The 15,454-nt window shown below is 32.8% G+C and overlaps 2 protein-coding genes and 1 non-coding gene across 5 annotated transcripts; all 3 read left to right on the top strand.

The window, feature by feature from the left end:
* Positions 1 to 168: 168 nt before the first annotated feature.
* On the top strand, positions 169 to 4,176 carry LOC124839387 (RING/FYVE/PHD zinc finger superfamily protein). 3 transcript variants are annotated; one of them, XM_047315190.2, is made up of 8 exons: positions 169 to 403; positions 769 to 1,090; positions 1,253 to 1,338; positions 1,536 to 1,682; positions 2,632 to 2,734; positions 2,950 to 3,062; positions 3,288 to 3,383; positions 3,760 to 4,176. In XM_047315190.2, the coding sequence occupies exons 2-7, from the start codon at positions 856 to 858 to the stop codon at positions 3,378 to 3,380; spliced, it is 777 nt and encodes a 258-aa protein (XP_047171146.1). In that variant the 5' UTR covers positions 169 to 403; positions 769 to 855; the 3' UTR covers positions 3,381 to 3,383; positions 3,760 to 4,176. The 3 variants fall into 3 exon arrangements, with proteins under 3 accessions (XP_047171146.1, XP_087949537.1, XP_047171145.1); XM_088093411.1 differs by having other exon boundaries at positions 169 to 408; XM_047315189.2 differs by lacking the exon at positions 169 to 403 and adding an exon at positions 471 to 768 and having other exon boundaries at positions 866 to 1,090.
* A 5,268-nt stretch (positions 4,177 to 9,444) lies between these two features.
* Positions 9,445 to 14,611, top strand: LOC124839388 (uncharacterized). Its single transcript, XM_047315191.2, has 3 exons — positions 9,445 to 9,547; positions 10,692 to 10,982; positions 14,401 to 14,611. The coding sequence occupies exons 1-2, from the start codon at positions 9,481 to 9,483 to the stop codon at positions 10,979 to 10,981; spliced, it is 357 nt and encodes a 118-aa protein (XP_047171147.2). The 5' UTR covers positions 9,445 to 9,480; the 3' UTR covers position 10,982; positions 14,401 to 14,611.
* On the top strand, positions 9,654 to 9,763 carry LOC124839390 (small nucleolar RNA Z107/R87). Its single transcript, XR_007028933.1, has one exon. It is a non-coding gene; the product is annotated as a small nucleolar RNA Z107/R87 (small nucleolar RNA).
* Positions 14,612 to 15,454: the final 843 nt, after the last annotated feature.

The following is a 15,454-nucleotide window of genomic DNA, read 5'->3' as shown; positions in this document are numbered from 1 at the left end:
TTAAGTGGTAATTATTTTTTTTAATATTTAATAAATCGGAAAAAGTTCAATTTTTTTTAAATTTATCATATATTTAAAACTTAATTAAGTTTAATATAATAAATAAATATAAATGTTTATAATATGACTTGGGCTTATTTCATTTGCTGAATTGGGCTCCTTCGGTCCAAACTTCAAAATAGGAAAGCAAGGAGAGAAGAGAAGGGATTGGGGTTGGTTGGTTGATTGGTCGTTTTGTTTGTTTTGTATTGTTGATATCTTGTTGGTTCGTGCTTTCGTTAAAGTTAAAAGTTGAATTTCGATTCATCTGATTCTGATCTAATCAATGAGATCAAAATTGGGGTTTGATTGCGATTGCAATTCCACTTGCAGGGATTTCTCTTTGTTGTTTATTACTATTAAGGTAAGGTAAGTCTTGCCTTTCTTTCTGCAATCAATCAATTAACTCAGCTCCAGTTACAGTTTCAGCTATGTCCTCTTATTAATGCAATGATTGAAGCATTGTTATGATTCACAATCTTCTGCTTATTAGATCTTGTTGTTATGAATATGGCTGCCTGTTATTATAATATAATATATAATAATAATCTACACTTTGTTTTTCATGTAGATAAGGCATCAATTGATATATATCTATATAAAATATGATGTTATTGAACGTTATCCAATTAGGTTTAGAAGAACTTACCCTAACTATCTATCTTTCGCCATTGCAAAATTCTAATTCTGTTGCTATTTCCTCTCCATTTCTTTCTCATCAATTTGCAGGTTTCTTTCTTCTGTTGAAATGATCTGCAGTAATTATACTTCTTCCAATGAATCTCATTGCTTAATCCTGATTATACGTTTCCCGAAATGCAATTAGCGTCGAATGGCGACATCGAAGCATGTTCAGAAAGCGAACCCATCTTGAATCACCACCATCTTCATTTGCAACCACCTGGAGAATCCTCCTTGTCCTGTGAAATTATTCCTATTGCTCCAAACCATGATGATGTCGACCATGATTTACCAAGTATTCGGGTTGATGAGATTTGTCATCTCGTAAATGCAGATCAGCCACAATGCCGAATATGCCTCGATATTGGAGGTCTCTCTCATACATATATATATATGTCTGTTTGTGTATCTTCTCATCATATTTCCATTTCATCATATCCTTTCCCTGAATCTTCTTGATGATTTCACAAATTGAGATATTCCCAGGCTAACCAACTTGCATCCCGTATATATCTTCCAAATAATTTTTCAGGAGAAGATTTAATTGCACCATGCCATTGCAAAGGTACGCAAAAGTACGTTCACAGATCATGTCTTGATAATTGGAGATCCACCAAGGTAAATTCTTTTTCCGTCTTGGTATCTCTTTTTGATCAAAATAATAGTATTTTCTGATCCAAAGGCTGTAGAATTATCTATTTTCTATATAAATCTAGTGCTGATCTATTCTATGTTCCTTCCATTATCCTGTGAAGATGTCCGGGTATAGTTATGATCCTGCGATACTTACTGACTTTTCATTTGTGTTCTACTAGGAGGGCTTCGCCTTTTCTCACTGTACAGAGTGCAGAGCTGTCTTCATATTACGTGCAAATGTCCCACCAGATCGGTGGTGGTTGAGATTAAAATTTCAGTTCCTTGTTGCTAGGGATCATGCATTCATTTTCATAATTGTTCAACTGGTACGCATATTTATATATTGAAAAATTGGTACTCATCTCTTGCTGATGCCATACTATATGTAGTCATCACTTGTTTCATTTTCTGATCTGCGAATAGTTGCAATGATGTTAGGAAGAAGTCCTAGCTAACAATTTTTCCTCTCTGATGCGACAAATTATTTTTATGAAAACTCAGTTCAATTTGTTTACTTGATTCATAGTAGCACTGTAACTAAGGAAACACCCGTAAGTAATTGAATGTTTTTAGCATCTCTAATTTCTTCCAGAAACATAACCAATAGATCTAGCATATTGCAAGCATTTTAGTTTGGTTGAATGTAAATAAATTTTAGTTGGGATAGCCAGAGACAGAACATGATTGAAAGGATTATGTTCAAGAACTTTTTGAAAAAATTGCATGTAAATATTTTTGGATCAATTGCATTTTTACTCCCCCAATATTGTAAATTGTGCAATTTTTGTCTTTTAGGTTTCAATTGTGTCAAGAATCCTTCAAGTTTTTTATCATTTACAATTATGTCCCTGAACCTTGATTTTATCTGACATTTTCAAGCAATGTTTTAAATCTAAGGGGCCTGCAGTTGATTTCCGAAGGCATAACAGTTTTTGTATTACATGACTGATTCCTATTTCTGATAGCTTTCACGGAAACTGAGTCCTGGTTGGTTACTCTGGGTTAAGTGTCACCGTAGAAGGCATGTCTTTGTTGATTCTAATATTAAATACTCAACCTAACCCAACTCAAATCTGCATGCAGTGAAAGTGTAAAAGGAAGTAATGGTGCAGGAATTTGTCTTGAGAGTTTTATGGCAGTTGATATGACAGACTTTGAATATTCATGCCCATCCAAAGAGATTATTTGATGAGATACTGTTAATGTGTATTTTAAATTTAATAAAATATACACTTGAAAGATTATCTGTTGCTTTACCTTCTCTAACTTTAACAGGTTGTTGCTTTCTTGGGAGTGCTTGTGTACAAATTTTATGGAGATGAACTGAGGGAAATGTTTGGTTATGAAGAACATCCATATGGATTTTATACAATGGCTGGTATATACCCATTGCTTACCCCCGCAAGAAATTTCATGGGCAATATTAATAGCTTTTTCTTTCACTTGTGACCAATTCATGCTAGGATGCTTAGTTTGTCACTAAGTTGGTAAAATTAATGGTATATATGAGCGGTGGTAAAATTAATGGTATATATTAATGGTATCTTAAAATTGTATGATATGGGAAACTCATTGTATTTCTCTATTTTGCAGTTCTAGCCATTGTTTTGGTGGGATTGCTCTATGGCTTTTTCATAGCGATAATATGTGGCCAAAGAATTAATGAACGCCACTATCATGTTCTTGCCAAACAAGAATTGACTAAGGTATACTTCCAGAAAACTGAAGTTTGTCATGTAAAACTAGTAATATGACTGCATCTAAACAAGTCTTTTGGTCCGAGGATATTTATTTTCAGAGAAATGCTTCATTTAAATTTATTTTGTTCCTAATTACAATTGACTTTTATGATATAAGGAATATCCTTTATCTTTTATGAAATTTTGTGGGCATTCAACTCTTCACTTTATTCTTTATCTCTTCAATTTCAGGAATATGTGGTAGAAGATCGAGAACATGTAAAGAATGTGCCTGAACTTGATCCTAGTCACGTGACAGAGCTAAGGATGTTGGGCCTTTACTAGTTGGTATATGCATATCCCATTCTTTCTCTTTAAAATTTCAATTCTTCATTTTTTCGATGTTAAGTTTGAAACTGTCCGGTTTCTTCTTTACCCATATCATACTTGAACGTACTTAGAAAGTAAATGTTGCAAGCTTTCTGTTTCTATTTTCAATTTCTAATCTAACCTAAAAGGCCGATGTTAGCAGTCTAAATCATCCTTCACAAACATTCTTGTGCATTATTATGTGTACATCCCCATTGTTCGAACCAATATTCTTTGTTCTTTGCTTACATTATTCTCTAGAATTACTTTCATTGCATCATTACTGTCACGGGAAACTGTGTTTCTCTTCTAACATCTTCTGCAGAGTCACGTTGTTGAATTTGTTGTTATACAGGCTTGTCTCCATGGTTCCTTCCACATTTGTAGATCACACTGGTCGGTTTAGAGTGATCACCCACTAATATGGCTGTTTGGGCAGTGCGCAGCCACGTGGGTGTCGTTTGTGTCCAATACCATGTACTCTATTTTGATTCTTTATTTTTAATTAATGCTTTTACAGCAAACTTATGAAAGAAATATGCTATACTTCAGCTAGAAAATTTGTGAATCAATGTTGTTTGGTGGAATGTAAAGGAAAAAAAGTGCAGATCCTATAAACCTGTAGCTGTTACATGGCTATGTTTGTACTTGTAACTTATAAGTCCCTGATGTAACCCACAATTCACCCTTATTTTGCCTGTTTTTTTCTCAATTTTATACAAAATATTATTAATCCAATTTAGATTTTTCCTTTCCAGGTTTTTAAACCTAATATTGTTCCGGGTATGTTTGGTTATCATATTGTATTATGTCATAGAAAACTCTTAATTGTGACAAACTATATGGTCGATGCATTGACCTACTCCAAAATCTAAAGGAAAAACGCAAACCAGTTTTTGAGAAGAAAGAAGACTGAAAAAAAGAAGATAAAATTAATTTCTCCTTAAATCATATAATAAATTGTTACTGGTGGAATGAATACATTTTATTTTTATAAAAGGAAGCTGCTGGTTATTCCCATTAAATGTCATCTAGTAAGCTTACATTTATACTCTCTTTAGAAACATTTCTAAGCTAGATAAATGAAGAATTTAAGTTTTTTTTTTATATGATAAAATTAACTTTTGTATAAATCAATTTTGTAAAACTGTTTTTATACAACTTGTATTGATTTTTCATTTATATAAAGAATGATTTTGATTTATAAAGAAATTTATTTTATTTTTTCTCTGAGAATATTTATGAAGAATTTTGTTTAAATTTCTTTTGTTGTTGGAGTAAAGATCCAAAAAGAAATATGATAAAGCAGAGGAATTATAAATAAAGAGCAAAAACGGGATTATTAGAAAAAGTTAGAAAGCATAGTATCTTGACCAGAAGTTCCAATTTTTATTTTTTTATTTGTAAGTCTATTGGATATTTCTTTATGTTAGACTGTTCTAGAACCTTTGAAGCTGTTTAAAATAAACCAGAAATAATTAGTCGTTGGTTAAGTTAATTTATGAACTTTGTTATTTTATTACTGCTAGTTGTAACTCCCCTCATAATTCAAATAAGTAATTTGTCTCCGTACTCTTCCAATACCTATCCATATTCTGATTTTGAATTACTTAAACATCTTTATTTAAATAATACAAAAACTTATACCAATTTTTCTTTGATCTAGTTTCTTAGTTTTATAAATATTTTTAATACGCACATTTAATATTTTTTACTTTTTCTTTATAATTATTTGATATTTATTTAATTATTTTTATTTGATAATAGTAAAGCATGTATATCATTTGTTGTTTGTACAATGCATGTAATTTGGTTTCCTATGAGGCATCTGAGAATAGCGGACAGAAGATGCAGAAGTAATTTAATAAGGTTGCTTCAGTTCAAAAAACCACACATATTAAAAGAACCTTAGGAATAATAAACGAATACGAATTTTCATTAGCTATACAACAAATTTGGAGTTGAGAGTAGGAAAAAGAAAATGACTAATGTCAGTTGCAGACCCATCACGCTTACCAATAACATTTACAAGAATATAAACTCGGACCACCATATTTTTAAGTCGTGGTAAGAAAATACTTCTTCAAAGAAGAATATCAAAATGGGGGTTTCTGGAGAGCGCAACTACATTGGAATGACATCAATCTTTGATGTGTCTTCACATCACTAGCATCCGGTCGTCAACTTACCGAGGGTCACCCCAACTTAAGAGCTGATATGGTCACCATTAGTACCACTATGTATGACATGAATTATGAATTATGTACAGGGCTACAATTAGTATATTACCAATACGCAGACATGTCACACAAAGTTCTGGTTGTGTGAAAAAGAAAAGAAAGGCCAAGAGTGAAAAAGAAAAGAAAAATGAGCTGAGAAATCTAGTTGTGTGAAAAAGAAAATAGTAGGTCTGAAAAAAGAGAAAATAAAATGCAAAAGACTTGAAAGAAAAGACCTGAACAGAGTTGAAAACCAGAGAGAAAAAGAAAAAATTGAATTGGCCAAAGTTAAACATAGAATGCACTGAGTTATAGGTTCTCCCTTCTTCTTCATAATTTCTCTATCTCCATTTTGTGTTTTCTAACCTTTCATGCCTTTTACATTACAAGCCATAAAGACCTTTTTGATCTAGATGAAACCATGAGCTAAAGCACTTTCACTTATAATCTTTTCAAAGTTAATAATGGAAGTTAGCATGACATGAGTGAATGAAACAATACAGCCTTAAACACTTGAGTGAATATGAGTGTAAACACTTGTTCCTGTGAGGCTGAAACTGATTTCTGCTTTTCTAAATATATTCATTGCTGAATTTGGCTGAATTGAGTTGTTTTTCAAATGCTTGGATTGCTGAAACTGATGTTTAAGGTTGAGAATTATGATTATGCAGATTTGATTGAATGAAATGGCTGAGAAATGATTAATTGGCAAGATTGAATGAGCTGTGAATAGGTCCTATTTCTGAGTTTTGTTTTGAGTCTTTCATTTTGTACTTTGAGTCTTTAATTTTTTTTTTGTTTTCATTTTAATTTTCCCTATCTAGGAGGGCAGTTTTTTAAGTGTGGGGTGTGATAACCTTCTAAATATACCTATTTTTTGTGTTTAGAAGATAAATAATAGTTTGGGTGTTGCTCTCTCCACCATCACACCTTTCTTCCTTCACATTCTCTTTACTATTTTGTCCCTCAGTAAAATTTTATTTTTAGGGTTATTATTTTTTAATTTTACCTATTCACAACCTATTTCACTAATAACCTATTCTAGTCTCGTACATGAGTAAAATACTTTTCTTTCATTTTAACATTATACTTCTTTCTCTCTTTCTTTCTTTCGTTGTTGTGAGATACTAGAAGTTGCAAAGGTTGATGGTGGTGGAAAGCAGTCTCCCTCTCGTGGTGCATTCGCTCTCGTGGTGCAGTGCTTGTCGTGCTTCCTCCAGGTGTGTATTCGAATAAACCTTGAAAACAAACCCTAAAATAAAAAACGTAACCTTTAAACGGAAGTCACATCCTTCAACGGATGTCACCTCCGTTTAAAGGTTACGTTTTTTATTTTAGGGTTTGTTTTATTAGGGGACATCTGTTGAAGGATGTCACCTCCGTTGATGTATACTTCCTCACGTTGGTCGACGCTCTGGACGCTCCTCCATACCACGGCGGCGACACTCCTTCACACTACGGCGACAATGGAAGCTTTCAAACAAAAAAAAACTCAAGAAGAAAATGAATGTAAGCACGAGAGGTGGGGAGGTGAAACGGAAATGGAAAAAGGAGAAGAGAGTTTCATGGGTGGGTATTGGGAAAGTAAAATTAGGGTTTCAAATTATTTAAAATAGGATAAAAGTAAAAATCTTTTTAACTTAAGGATATAATTGTATTTAAAATAATGTGGGGAGGTGGAGCAAGTATAGGGTGGTGGTGGTGGTGGTGGTGGTGGAGGGAGCACCATCCTAATAGTTTTAAATAAATAGAATTTTTTTTATAACAAAATAAAAATGTTTTGCTGTTATTTTCCTAATTTCTTTTCTTTTTGCAGATCAGCCCATAGTCAAAGGGGCCAAAATCTAAGAGTGGGTTGATGATGTTGGGCTTGAATTGGGCTGAAGCAATGAACTGACGGTTTTGAACTAAATAAAATAACTGGGTACGTTGAAATGAATGAACAAAAAAATAGCACCTTTGTTGAGATGGGCTAAAGTGTTTTTTGGAGGATTAATGAAACGCAGTTTCATAATGCGTTGAGGCAAAGCAATAATTTGGCCACTGCTGAATTGGACCGCTGCTGCCACGCTATTGGGCTATTGCTGATTTTTTAATTTTTATTGAAACTATGAAGTTATAATGTTAAATATAATATAATTAAGTCTTCTACACTAAAAAAACTATCGTGTCTTTGTTTGCAGGAACATTATCCACAAATGTTTTAATGTCGGACCCGTTTTAGGCTTTGTTTACCTGAATGAATTTGGGGAAGAATGATTAAATGGATTTGAGAGAATTTGAAGGTAAATTTTTTTTTATTTATTTGAGTAGATTTTGGAGATAAGTGAGAGTAAATTTGAAAGTAAAGTTTGTAAGAATTAGTGTAGGATTTGATTGATGTGACCGATTAAAAAAATTTACTTCCAAATCCATTCTCACTTACCTCCAAAATTCACTCAAATAAACAATAAAAAATTTATCTTCAAATCTTCTGAAATTCATTTAATCATTCCCCCTCAAATTCATTCAAGTGAATGAGCTGTTAAAGATTAAACCCCATACACTACCACAGAACTTGGTGAAAGGTGTGGATGAGGTCGACCACAACACAAGTCTCGGTTGCTTCTACGTTTGTTAAACCTCTGCTTTTTAACATGGAAAAGAAGAGTTTTGGTAGATGAAGGAAGAATTGTGTTGCATGTGTGATTCGTCTGATATGTTAATATATTTCATTACAAAAGTTGACCTCTTCTTTTGTCGCTTTTAAACAATATTTTTCTCCCTTAGAATCATATTTACCATGTCTCACACATCGATCGATCATATCTCACCTTTTTACTGGTATTGCATTTGAAATTAAAGCTTCTCAAGTAAACACAATAAGAAAAAAAAACACTGGGACTTTTTTCCCAAAATAAATAATTTCAATAAAAGTTTAATTAAATAATCTTTCTTTTATCTTAATTTTTATATCGGATATGCTGTAAATGTTGATAAAAACACCAATAAATTAAATTTTCTCAGGTATGTATATTTAATATATTTAAGGATTTATTTATAGTGCTGTTTAATTTTTTTTAAACATAACAACAACTTTTTGAATTTTTCGAGAATTTTAGAATTAATAAAAAATTCTAAAAGATATAAATAAGTAACTTAAGATATTATAAAAGAAATATAAGAGAGAAAAGAGAATGAGAGAACGAGATAGAGAAACACAAGAATGGGAGTATGAAAGTGTGTTTTTTAGAGAAACATAGAGCCTTATTTATATAGATGGAGGATGGGGCTATGATGGGTCAAAAATCCCATAACTTTGTAGAGGAAACTTTTTGAAACAAATCCAACGTTCATACTACCGTAGCTTGGTAATCAGTATCATTGTCTTTATTTTGTTTATTTTTATCTTTTTTTTGATATTTTTATTATTACTCTTTAGATAATTAAGGTTTTTATTTAATAAATAGAGAAATAAAAATAGTTTATTTTTATTTGTGAAAATATTGTTTCGATAAGTGAAAATATTTCAACTTAAAAAGTGTTATTAGTGTTAAAAAAACTGAGAAAACATTTCATTTTAGGACCCTTTTTTTCTTACATCTAACAATTTTGTTGATACACTTTCTATGCATTCGGGCGTATATTTTTCTGGAATTTAATTTTTTACATTATAAGAGGCCAAGTCAAAAATGCATGGGGTGTCAAAAGAAAATTTGTTGATCTTAAGGAATTTGTTTTTTGTTACTAAAAGAACCAAGCAAGATAGAGCCCGGCCCATCTCTAAAACGAGCTTTTACTATTTAGAAACGACGTCGTATGACCCGTTGTTTTCGCCTTCCCAGAAACTCTAATATGTTGTTGCCTATGAATTCAGAATGTGCAAACAATTCCCCAAAGCTTCCACACAGATCTGCATCGGAGATACGGCGACACCTTCTCGGAGTAATAGTTCATTTAATATATTTTTTCATGACATCTTCTTTTGTGTTCATTATACATATCCGATTAGCGTCTTATTTTTCGATGAATCTTTATATGAATCGTTTGAGATCACGGTGATGACTCCATAAAATTCAAGCTCAACAGACCGGAATGCAGAGCATTCTCTCTTTCGAGAGATAGCGTTGCGTGTCGACTACCCCGCTGAACTGAGTGATCTGTTCCATTTTTGTTTTCGATTATTATTACTGATATTCATGCTTTTTGTTGAATTTTATATTTGTTTGTTTTCGTTCAGTGATTATAAATATTATCGTGAATTATTTTTACTGTGTGGGAAAGTGTCATCGCGATGAAGATGCCAAAGCTCCCTCTTCTGAGATTTGAATTTGAGGAAATTTGCTGGCAGAATCGAACCATAAAATCTTGGCCATCACTTCCATCTAATTTTTTTTACATACAGCGAAAAAAAGTTAGCATTTCTTTCGTATTATATATATATATATATATATATATATATATATATATATATATATATATATATATATATATATATATATATTGTCCTTTTTCTTTTCTCTTAAATAAAAATTATTATTAAAATATATTAAAATTAATTAATAACTAATATTTTAAGTTTCCATAGTAGAATGTTTACAATATAATTAATGAAATGAGAATTATTAATAGTATACCTTTTTAAACACATATAAATTGTTTCAGTTCAAATTCTTGAGATGAAAATAAAGAAGGATTTTAGGTTATTTTATATTTAATCCAATTAGTTGCATGTAGGGATTATTATATTTTATACATCTATTTTGTTTTTATACTACCAATTTATTAACAAAGAGACAGTAAATAGATTTAGTATTCCATTTTTTCAATTCGAAATTGATATAAGAAGTAGAGATAGAACTCCAGATATTAATTGAAATTATTAAAGATATTGTAAAAAAATTATAGAGTTTACTTTTGATTTCACAAGTCTAACCTATATGAAATACCCACAGATAATTTAAAAAGATACCTTTTGAAATACAAAGTAAATGTATTATAAAATGTATTTTTCTCTTTCATATTTCGTGATTTAGGGTTTCTATTAGATTAAATTTGGGTACTTTTTGTTTTTTCATTGGAAGGGCAGAGAAGAGAGGGAAAATGGGTTTCATCATGGAATTTGCGGAAAACTTGGTATTGAAGTTGATGGAAGACCCGAAGGAAAGAGATCGGAGGTTCAGGGAGCACGTTTATAGAGTGAAGGACAGGTGCGAGAAGACAAAAGAGATGTGGAGCTACCCCATGCGGCCCTATGGTTTCTGGACATTCGAACGCCACAATTCTCAGCTTGCATGGGATGCCCAAATTAGCCAAGTTCCTGGTAGGAGGGACCCTTATGATGATCTCCTCCAACATTACTCCGCCCCACCTAAATGAGGTATTGTTCTCGAAAACCCTAATTTCCAAGTATGCACTTTTCAAATCTAAAAGCAAAAGTAAATTTTGTTTTAGTTTTTTTTTAATATTCGTTTCCTTTTCTTTGGTTAAATTTTGTTGTCTCTTTGATTGTCGGTTACTGTATAGAGGTTATGTTAGTACTTCGAGGCTGGTGTTTTAACTGGTCTGCATGCTCTTATTAGTTATGAATGCATTGTGTTTTTGGTGTGCATTTAGAGATTCACAGCTTTTTTAACCCTTTGGGTTGAGATTCTGGAGTTGGTTAGAAGGAGAGTTGATGGGGAATCTATGCACCTGTCACTGCTATGGTCCAATTTGTTATATAACATGACAAACTTTGTCTTTAGTAACTGAAGTCTAAGGGGTAATGATTTTGTCTTGGTTTTAAATTAGTTCCTTATGGTCATCTCGGGGCAAGCTGAATGGCATGAATGAAATGACTTGGTCCTTTATAGCTCCGGGTCTCTTTTATTACATTTAAAAGTGAGTTTTTGATATTCCTTTAAAAAACCGAAGTCAGTGAGAGATATTATGATAAGCTATGTTTGCTTCAATGGGACTCTATTGAGCCTATTATTTTGGGCAATTTCAGAACCCCAAACTCGTGCTTCACCTTCAGGAACAAAATGAAGAGCTGGTGTCGTGATGCATGTATTTTGCCGATATATAGCTAGATGGAGTGTTGAGAAAGAAGACGAATGGAAAGGTAGAGATGTGGAGACATGCTTTGAGAACACAAATTTTGTGTAAGTAGATGTTAAACATAGTGTTTGAATGTACGTTAAGCAGAAGGGGCACTGGTTTGACCTTATAGTTAAAATGGGAGGCCATACCTTATGTCACATGATTGAAGTGGCTTGGAACCACGGTACTTCATGATGAGAAAATAGAGAGGAAGATAATAAGCCATACAACTCAAACGGTTGAGAGAAATGAGCGAGCGCTGTAAGCATTGTTAGTGATAGAAAAGTACCACTAGAGATTGAAGGAAAATTTTACTGCATAAATATAGGAATCGTTAAGTCATATAGTATTGAAGAGTAAACTGTCTATTTGGTCCTATATTTGTAGGAAGTTGTCACATTAATTAAAAAATAATGTGACTGAGGCGACGATACTAACATTAATTTGGAGACTAGAATGATGGTAACTATATAAGTTTTAAGGACTAATATGATGGTGTCTTCCACTTTCAAGGACCAAAGTAACCACTTACTTAGAACTGAATACTAAAGAGTAATAAGCAACAAGGAAATAAGCATGGTAGTGCAAATGTGAAAATATTATAATACATGAGTAGAAGCACTAGATAATAAATATAATTAGAAATGATTGCATTAGAGAGGGTGATGGAAACCTCTTCAAGCAACTTGATGAAGCCTCCGTGGAGATGAAGAAAGATGAGCGGAAGCCATGAATTGATGAAGGAAGATAGGCATGTAAAGTGGGTTTTGGGATGCTCTTGAAGGAGGTTAGGCCAACCTACAAGTAAAAGGGTTAAGAAGAGTCTTTGTAGAAGACAACCTAAGTGAACTTAGAAGAAGAGAGAATGCAATTTGGCATAATGTCTCTAGTGTTTATTTCCAAGTTCAAAAAATTACAAATGGTAGAGCATTCCTTTTATAGGTGAAGGAGTGACTCTAGAAAGGACTAAAGTTCATGAATCTAAAGAAGAATACATTGAACTACAAAGGCTCTTGAATCTGCCAATGTCGAAGGGGGATGAATGAGGCTTTCTACTTTGGATGAGACTAGATTCAAAGCATGGGAGCCTTCTCTCTCTTTTTAGAAGAACCTTAAGGCTTTAGCAAAACCCATAAGAGGTGCTCTCCTTCTCCAAAGCCCAAATTGACGCAAGAAGCTCAAGAACTAGCCCGATTGACTACATCTTGACAGTTCTGACCTTTGCCAACTGTTTGACTCATAATTTTTTATGCAGAATTCCAAATGAGCTGATTGTTTTTTTGTTGGAAACTAGACTCAAAGGGCTTTCATTCGACTATGGGCACATATTTTCTGGACCTCTGAGTTAGATCCGGTTAAATTTCCAAAATCTTCAACTTTTTCTAAGTTCCCTGGATGGGTAGGTCCTTGGCCCAAATACAACACCTAATGAAAGACATATGTACATTTTTACAAAGCTTAAGAGAATGGTAAAAACAAGCTTGAAACACCATCTTCCACAAGAGTAAAAGTCCTTGAAGTCCTTCTTTCTCCATTCTCCTAGCCCTGGTACAAGTTGTAGCTCCATGGATGGATCTCCTTCAAGCTCCTTAGATGGGTTTCCATCCCTCTTGAAAAACGATCTTTCCTCAAATCGGAAAGGTATTTAAGGGACCATAACTCCTAGTTCTTTATTTCCTCCAGGATCAAAGATGTACCTGTAATAACCATTAAACAGAAGATGAATGAGTTTTTGTCCCATGGTAGATGTATATCTAAAGTAAAGAACAAATGATTAAAGTTTTTTTGTATTTTCGAAATGATTTTCCTTTACAAAATTTAAAACTTCTGATTCACTAGAATGAGAGTCATATAGGCTTCCAATGTGTTGATCTTTCTAAACCATTATTCTTTTGTGAGGATACTCAAAAGAAATGTTCTCTCTTTCAAAGCACTTGAAGCACTGAACACCTCTTGTTTTAGTTTCTTTGGATTTTTTTTAAAAGTAATAAGACCTATTTTACAAGAAAGTTTTTGTCCACCTTGAGTTATTCGTAACTTGTTATGCAAAAATAACTCAAAGTGTGATTTTTCAAAAGCTATTCAGAAGTTAAAAACAATGGGGAGTGAAAGTGGAGTTAGATTTTCAAAAGTAAAGAAATGAGAATCATTAATGAAATGGTAAGAATTCAAAGATTGAAAAACTCTCTTTAAAACTCTTGACTAAATTATAATTGTGGGAGTAGGAGGTGCCTTGAGTAGCTTGGAAAACTCCCTTTAAAACTCTTGCTTGAATTATAATTGTGAGAGTAGGAGGTGCCTTGAGTAGCAATTCTTTTTTGAGTCGGATTTCTTCCCTCTCCTTTTCGCTTCTTTCAAGTTCTTCTTTCTTTTTCTTTTCTCTCTTCTCTCTTCTCTCTCCTCCCTTTCTCTTCTCTCATTTTCTTCTTTTTCTTTCTTTCCTCTCTCCTCCCTTAAATGGAACTTAAAACAAAAACACTATACGTCCCATTAAGAAAGTTTAGATTTAAATGGTTCATCATTAGATATGATTTAGATTTAGACATTATCCTGTAGGAAAAACACTTTTGTTGTCCCTTTAAATTTTTTGCTCTTTGTTTGTGAATATTTTCTATTATAGTCTTTTGATAGTGTGATTAGGTCCGTTCTCCTTTAGAATTGCAGTACCTACCATTGTGTTATGTAATCATATTTTGTATTCTCTATTAATGCAGTGTTGCTGACCTTGCCTCTAGCATTATTGGTGGAAAAGGATGAATTTGTTATAATTTCCGCTTTTAACATACTGGTTTGTGCTTTTTTATTCCTCTATTTTGAATAAAGGTTCCATATAACCATGGTGCTGGCAGGATTTTTTCCCTTGAGATTCTTGCATTATTTTGCAGTTCCTGGCTATATTTCTATTTAAACAATGTTTCATCTCTATTTAATGGTCTATTGTGTCGTAATAGAATGCAGCTAAAGGTTAGGTTTGTAATGGGAGTGGATTGTCTAATTTTCTGGTGTCAATGTTACTACTTAGTTTGGAGCGTTTCGTGTAGTGCATTGATTTTTGGCATAATATTTTTTAGCCAAAAGGATATTTGTTGAGCTTTTATCTTCTTCAACTCCTGAATCTTTATGTTTCCCCATGTTGACCTTGATAGAGTGTCCTGTTCACTGACTTCTTGGTATCAGCATTCCAGTTTCTTGTTCACTGACTTCGTGTCGTATCAACATTAAGAATGAATTATTCACTGGATAAAACCTCCCTTATCAAATAATGGCTTTGAAAACCAGTAAAACATAAAAAACTGACTCAACATATCTAGAATAATCTGAAATTATTGCACTGGAATAACTACAAAAATTCAAAGGAAAAACTAGAAAACGAGCGTGGTCCTTGTATTCAGCCTATCCATAATAGTTATTCAGCTTATCAAATAATGGCTTTGAAAACCAGTAAAACATAAAAAACTGACTCAACATATCTAGAATAATCTGAAATTATTGCACTGGAATAACTACAAAAATTCAAAGGAAAAACTAGAAAACGAGCGTGGTCCTTGTATTCAGCCTATCCATAATAGTTATTCCACAAGTTGAATAAATTATTGTATGTGTGAATTTGGCTGAATTTGGGCTTCATTTACCTTTCCTGCGTTTTCCTGTCATTGATCTACTTGTGCTTTATCGTCCCTTTTCCTTGGTTGATCTTCATCATTCCCTCCTTTAAATGATTTTGTCCACAAATTTAAAGAGGATTGAACAATGATAAGTGTTATTTTC

This window comes from Vigna umbellata, chromosome 6, assembly GCF_029865625.1.
Source record: "Vigna umbellata cultivar VRB3 chromosome 6, Vumbellata_1.0, whole genome shotgun sequence".
NCBI lineage: Eukaryota > Viridiplantae > Streptophyta > Magnoliopsida > Fabales > Fabaceae > Vigna > Vigna umbellata.
Note: the sequence above shows the minus strand (reverse complement) of the source record. Positions and strands in the feature narration are given on the sequence as shown.

Bases quoted from the DNA above. Each gene is read 5' to 3' on its own strand.
- LOC124839387 (XM_047315189.2), top strand. From the start codon at position 645: ATGATGTTATTGAACGTTATCCAATTAGGTTTAGAAGAACTTACCCTA. The intron at 769-865 runs GTTTCTTTCTTC...AAATGCAATTAG, and splicing joins TCTTTCTCATCAATTTGCAG to CGTCGAATGGCGACATCGAA. The intron at 1,091-1,252 runs GTCTCTCTCATA...ATAATTTTTCAG, and splicing joins AATATGCCTCGATATTGGAG to GAGAAGATTTAATTGCACCA.
- LOC124839388 (XM_047315191.2), top strand. From the start codon at position 9,481: ATGTGCAAACAATTCCCCAAAGCTTCCACACAGATCTGCATCGGAGAT. The intron at 9,548-10,691 runs GTAATAGTTCAT...TTGGAAGGGCAG, and splicing joins TACGGCGACACCTTCTCGGA to AGAAGAGAGGGAAAATGGGT.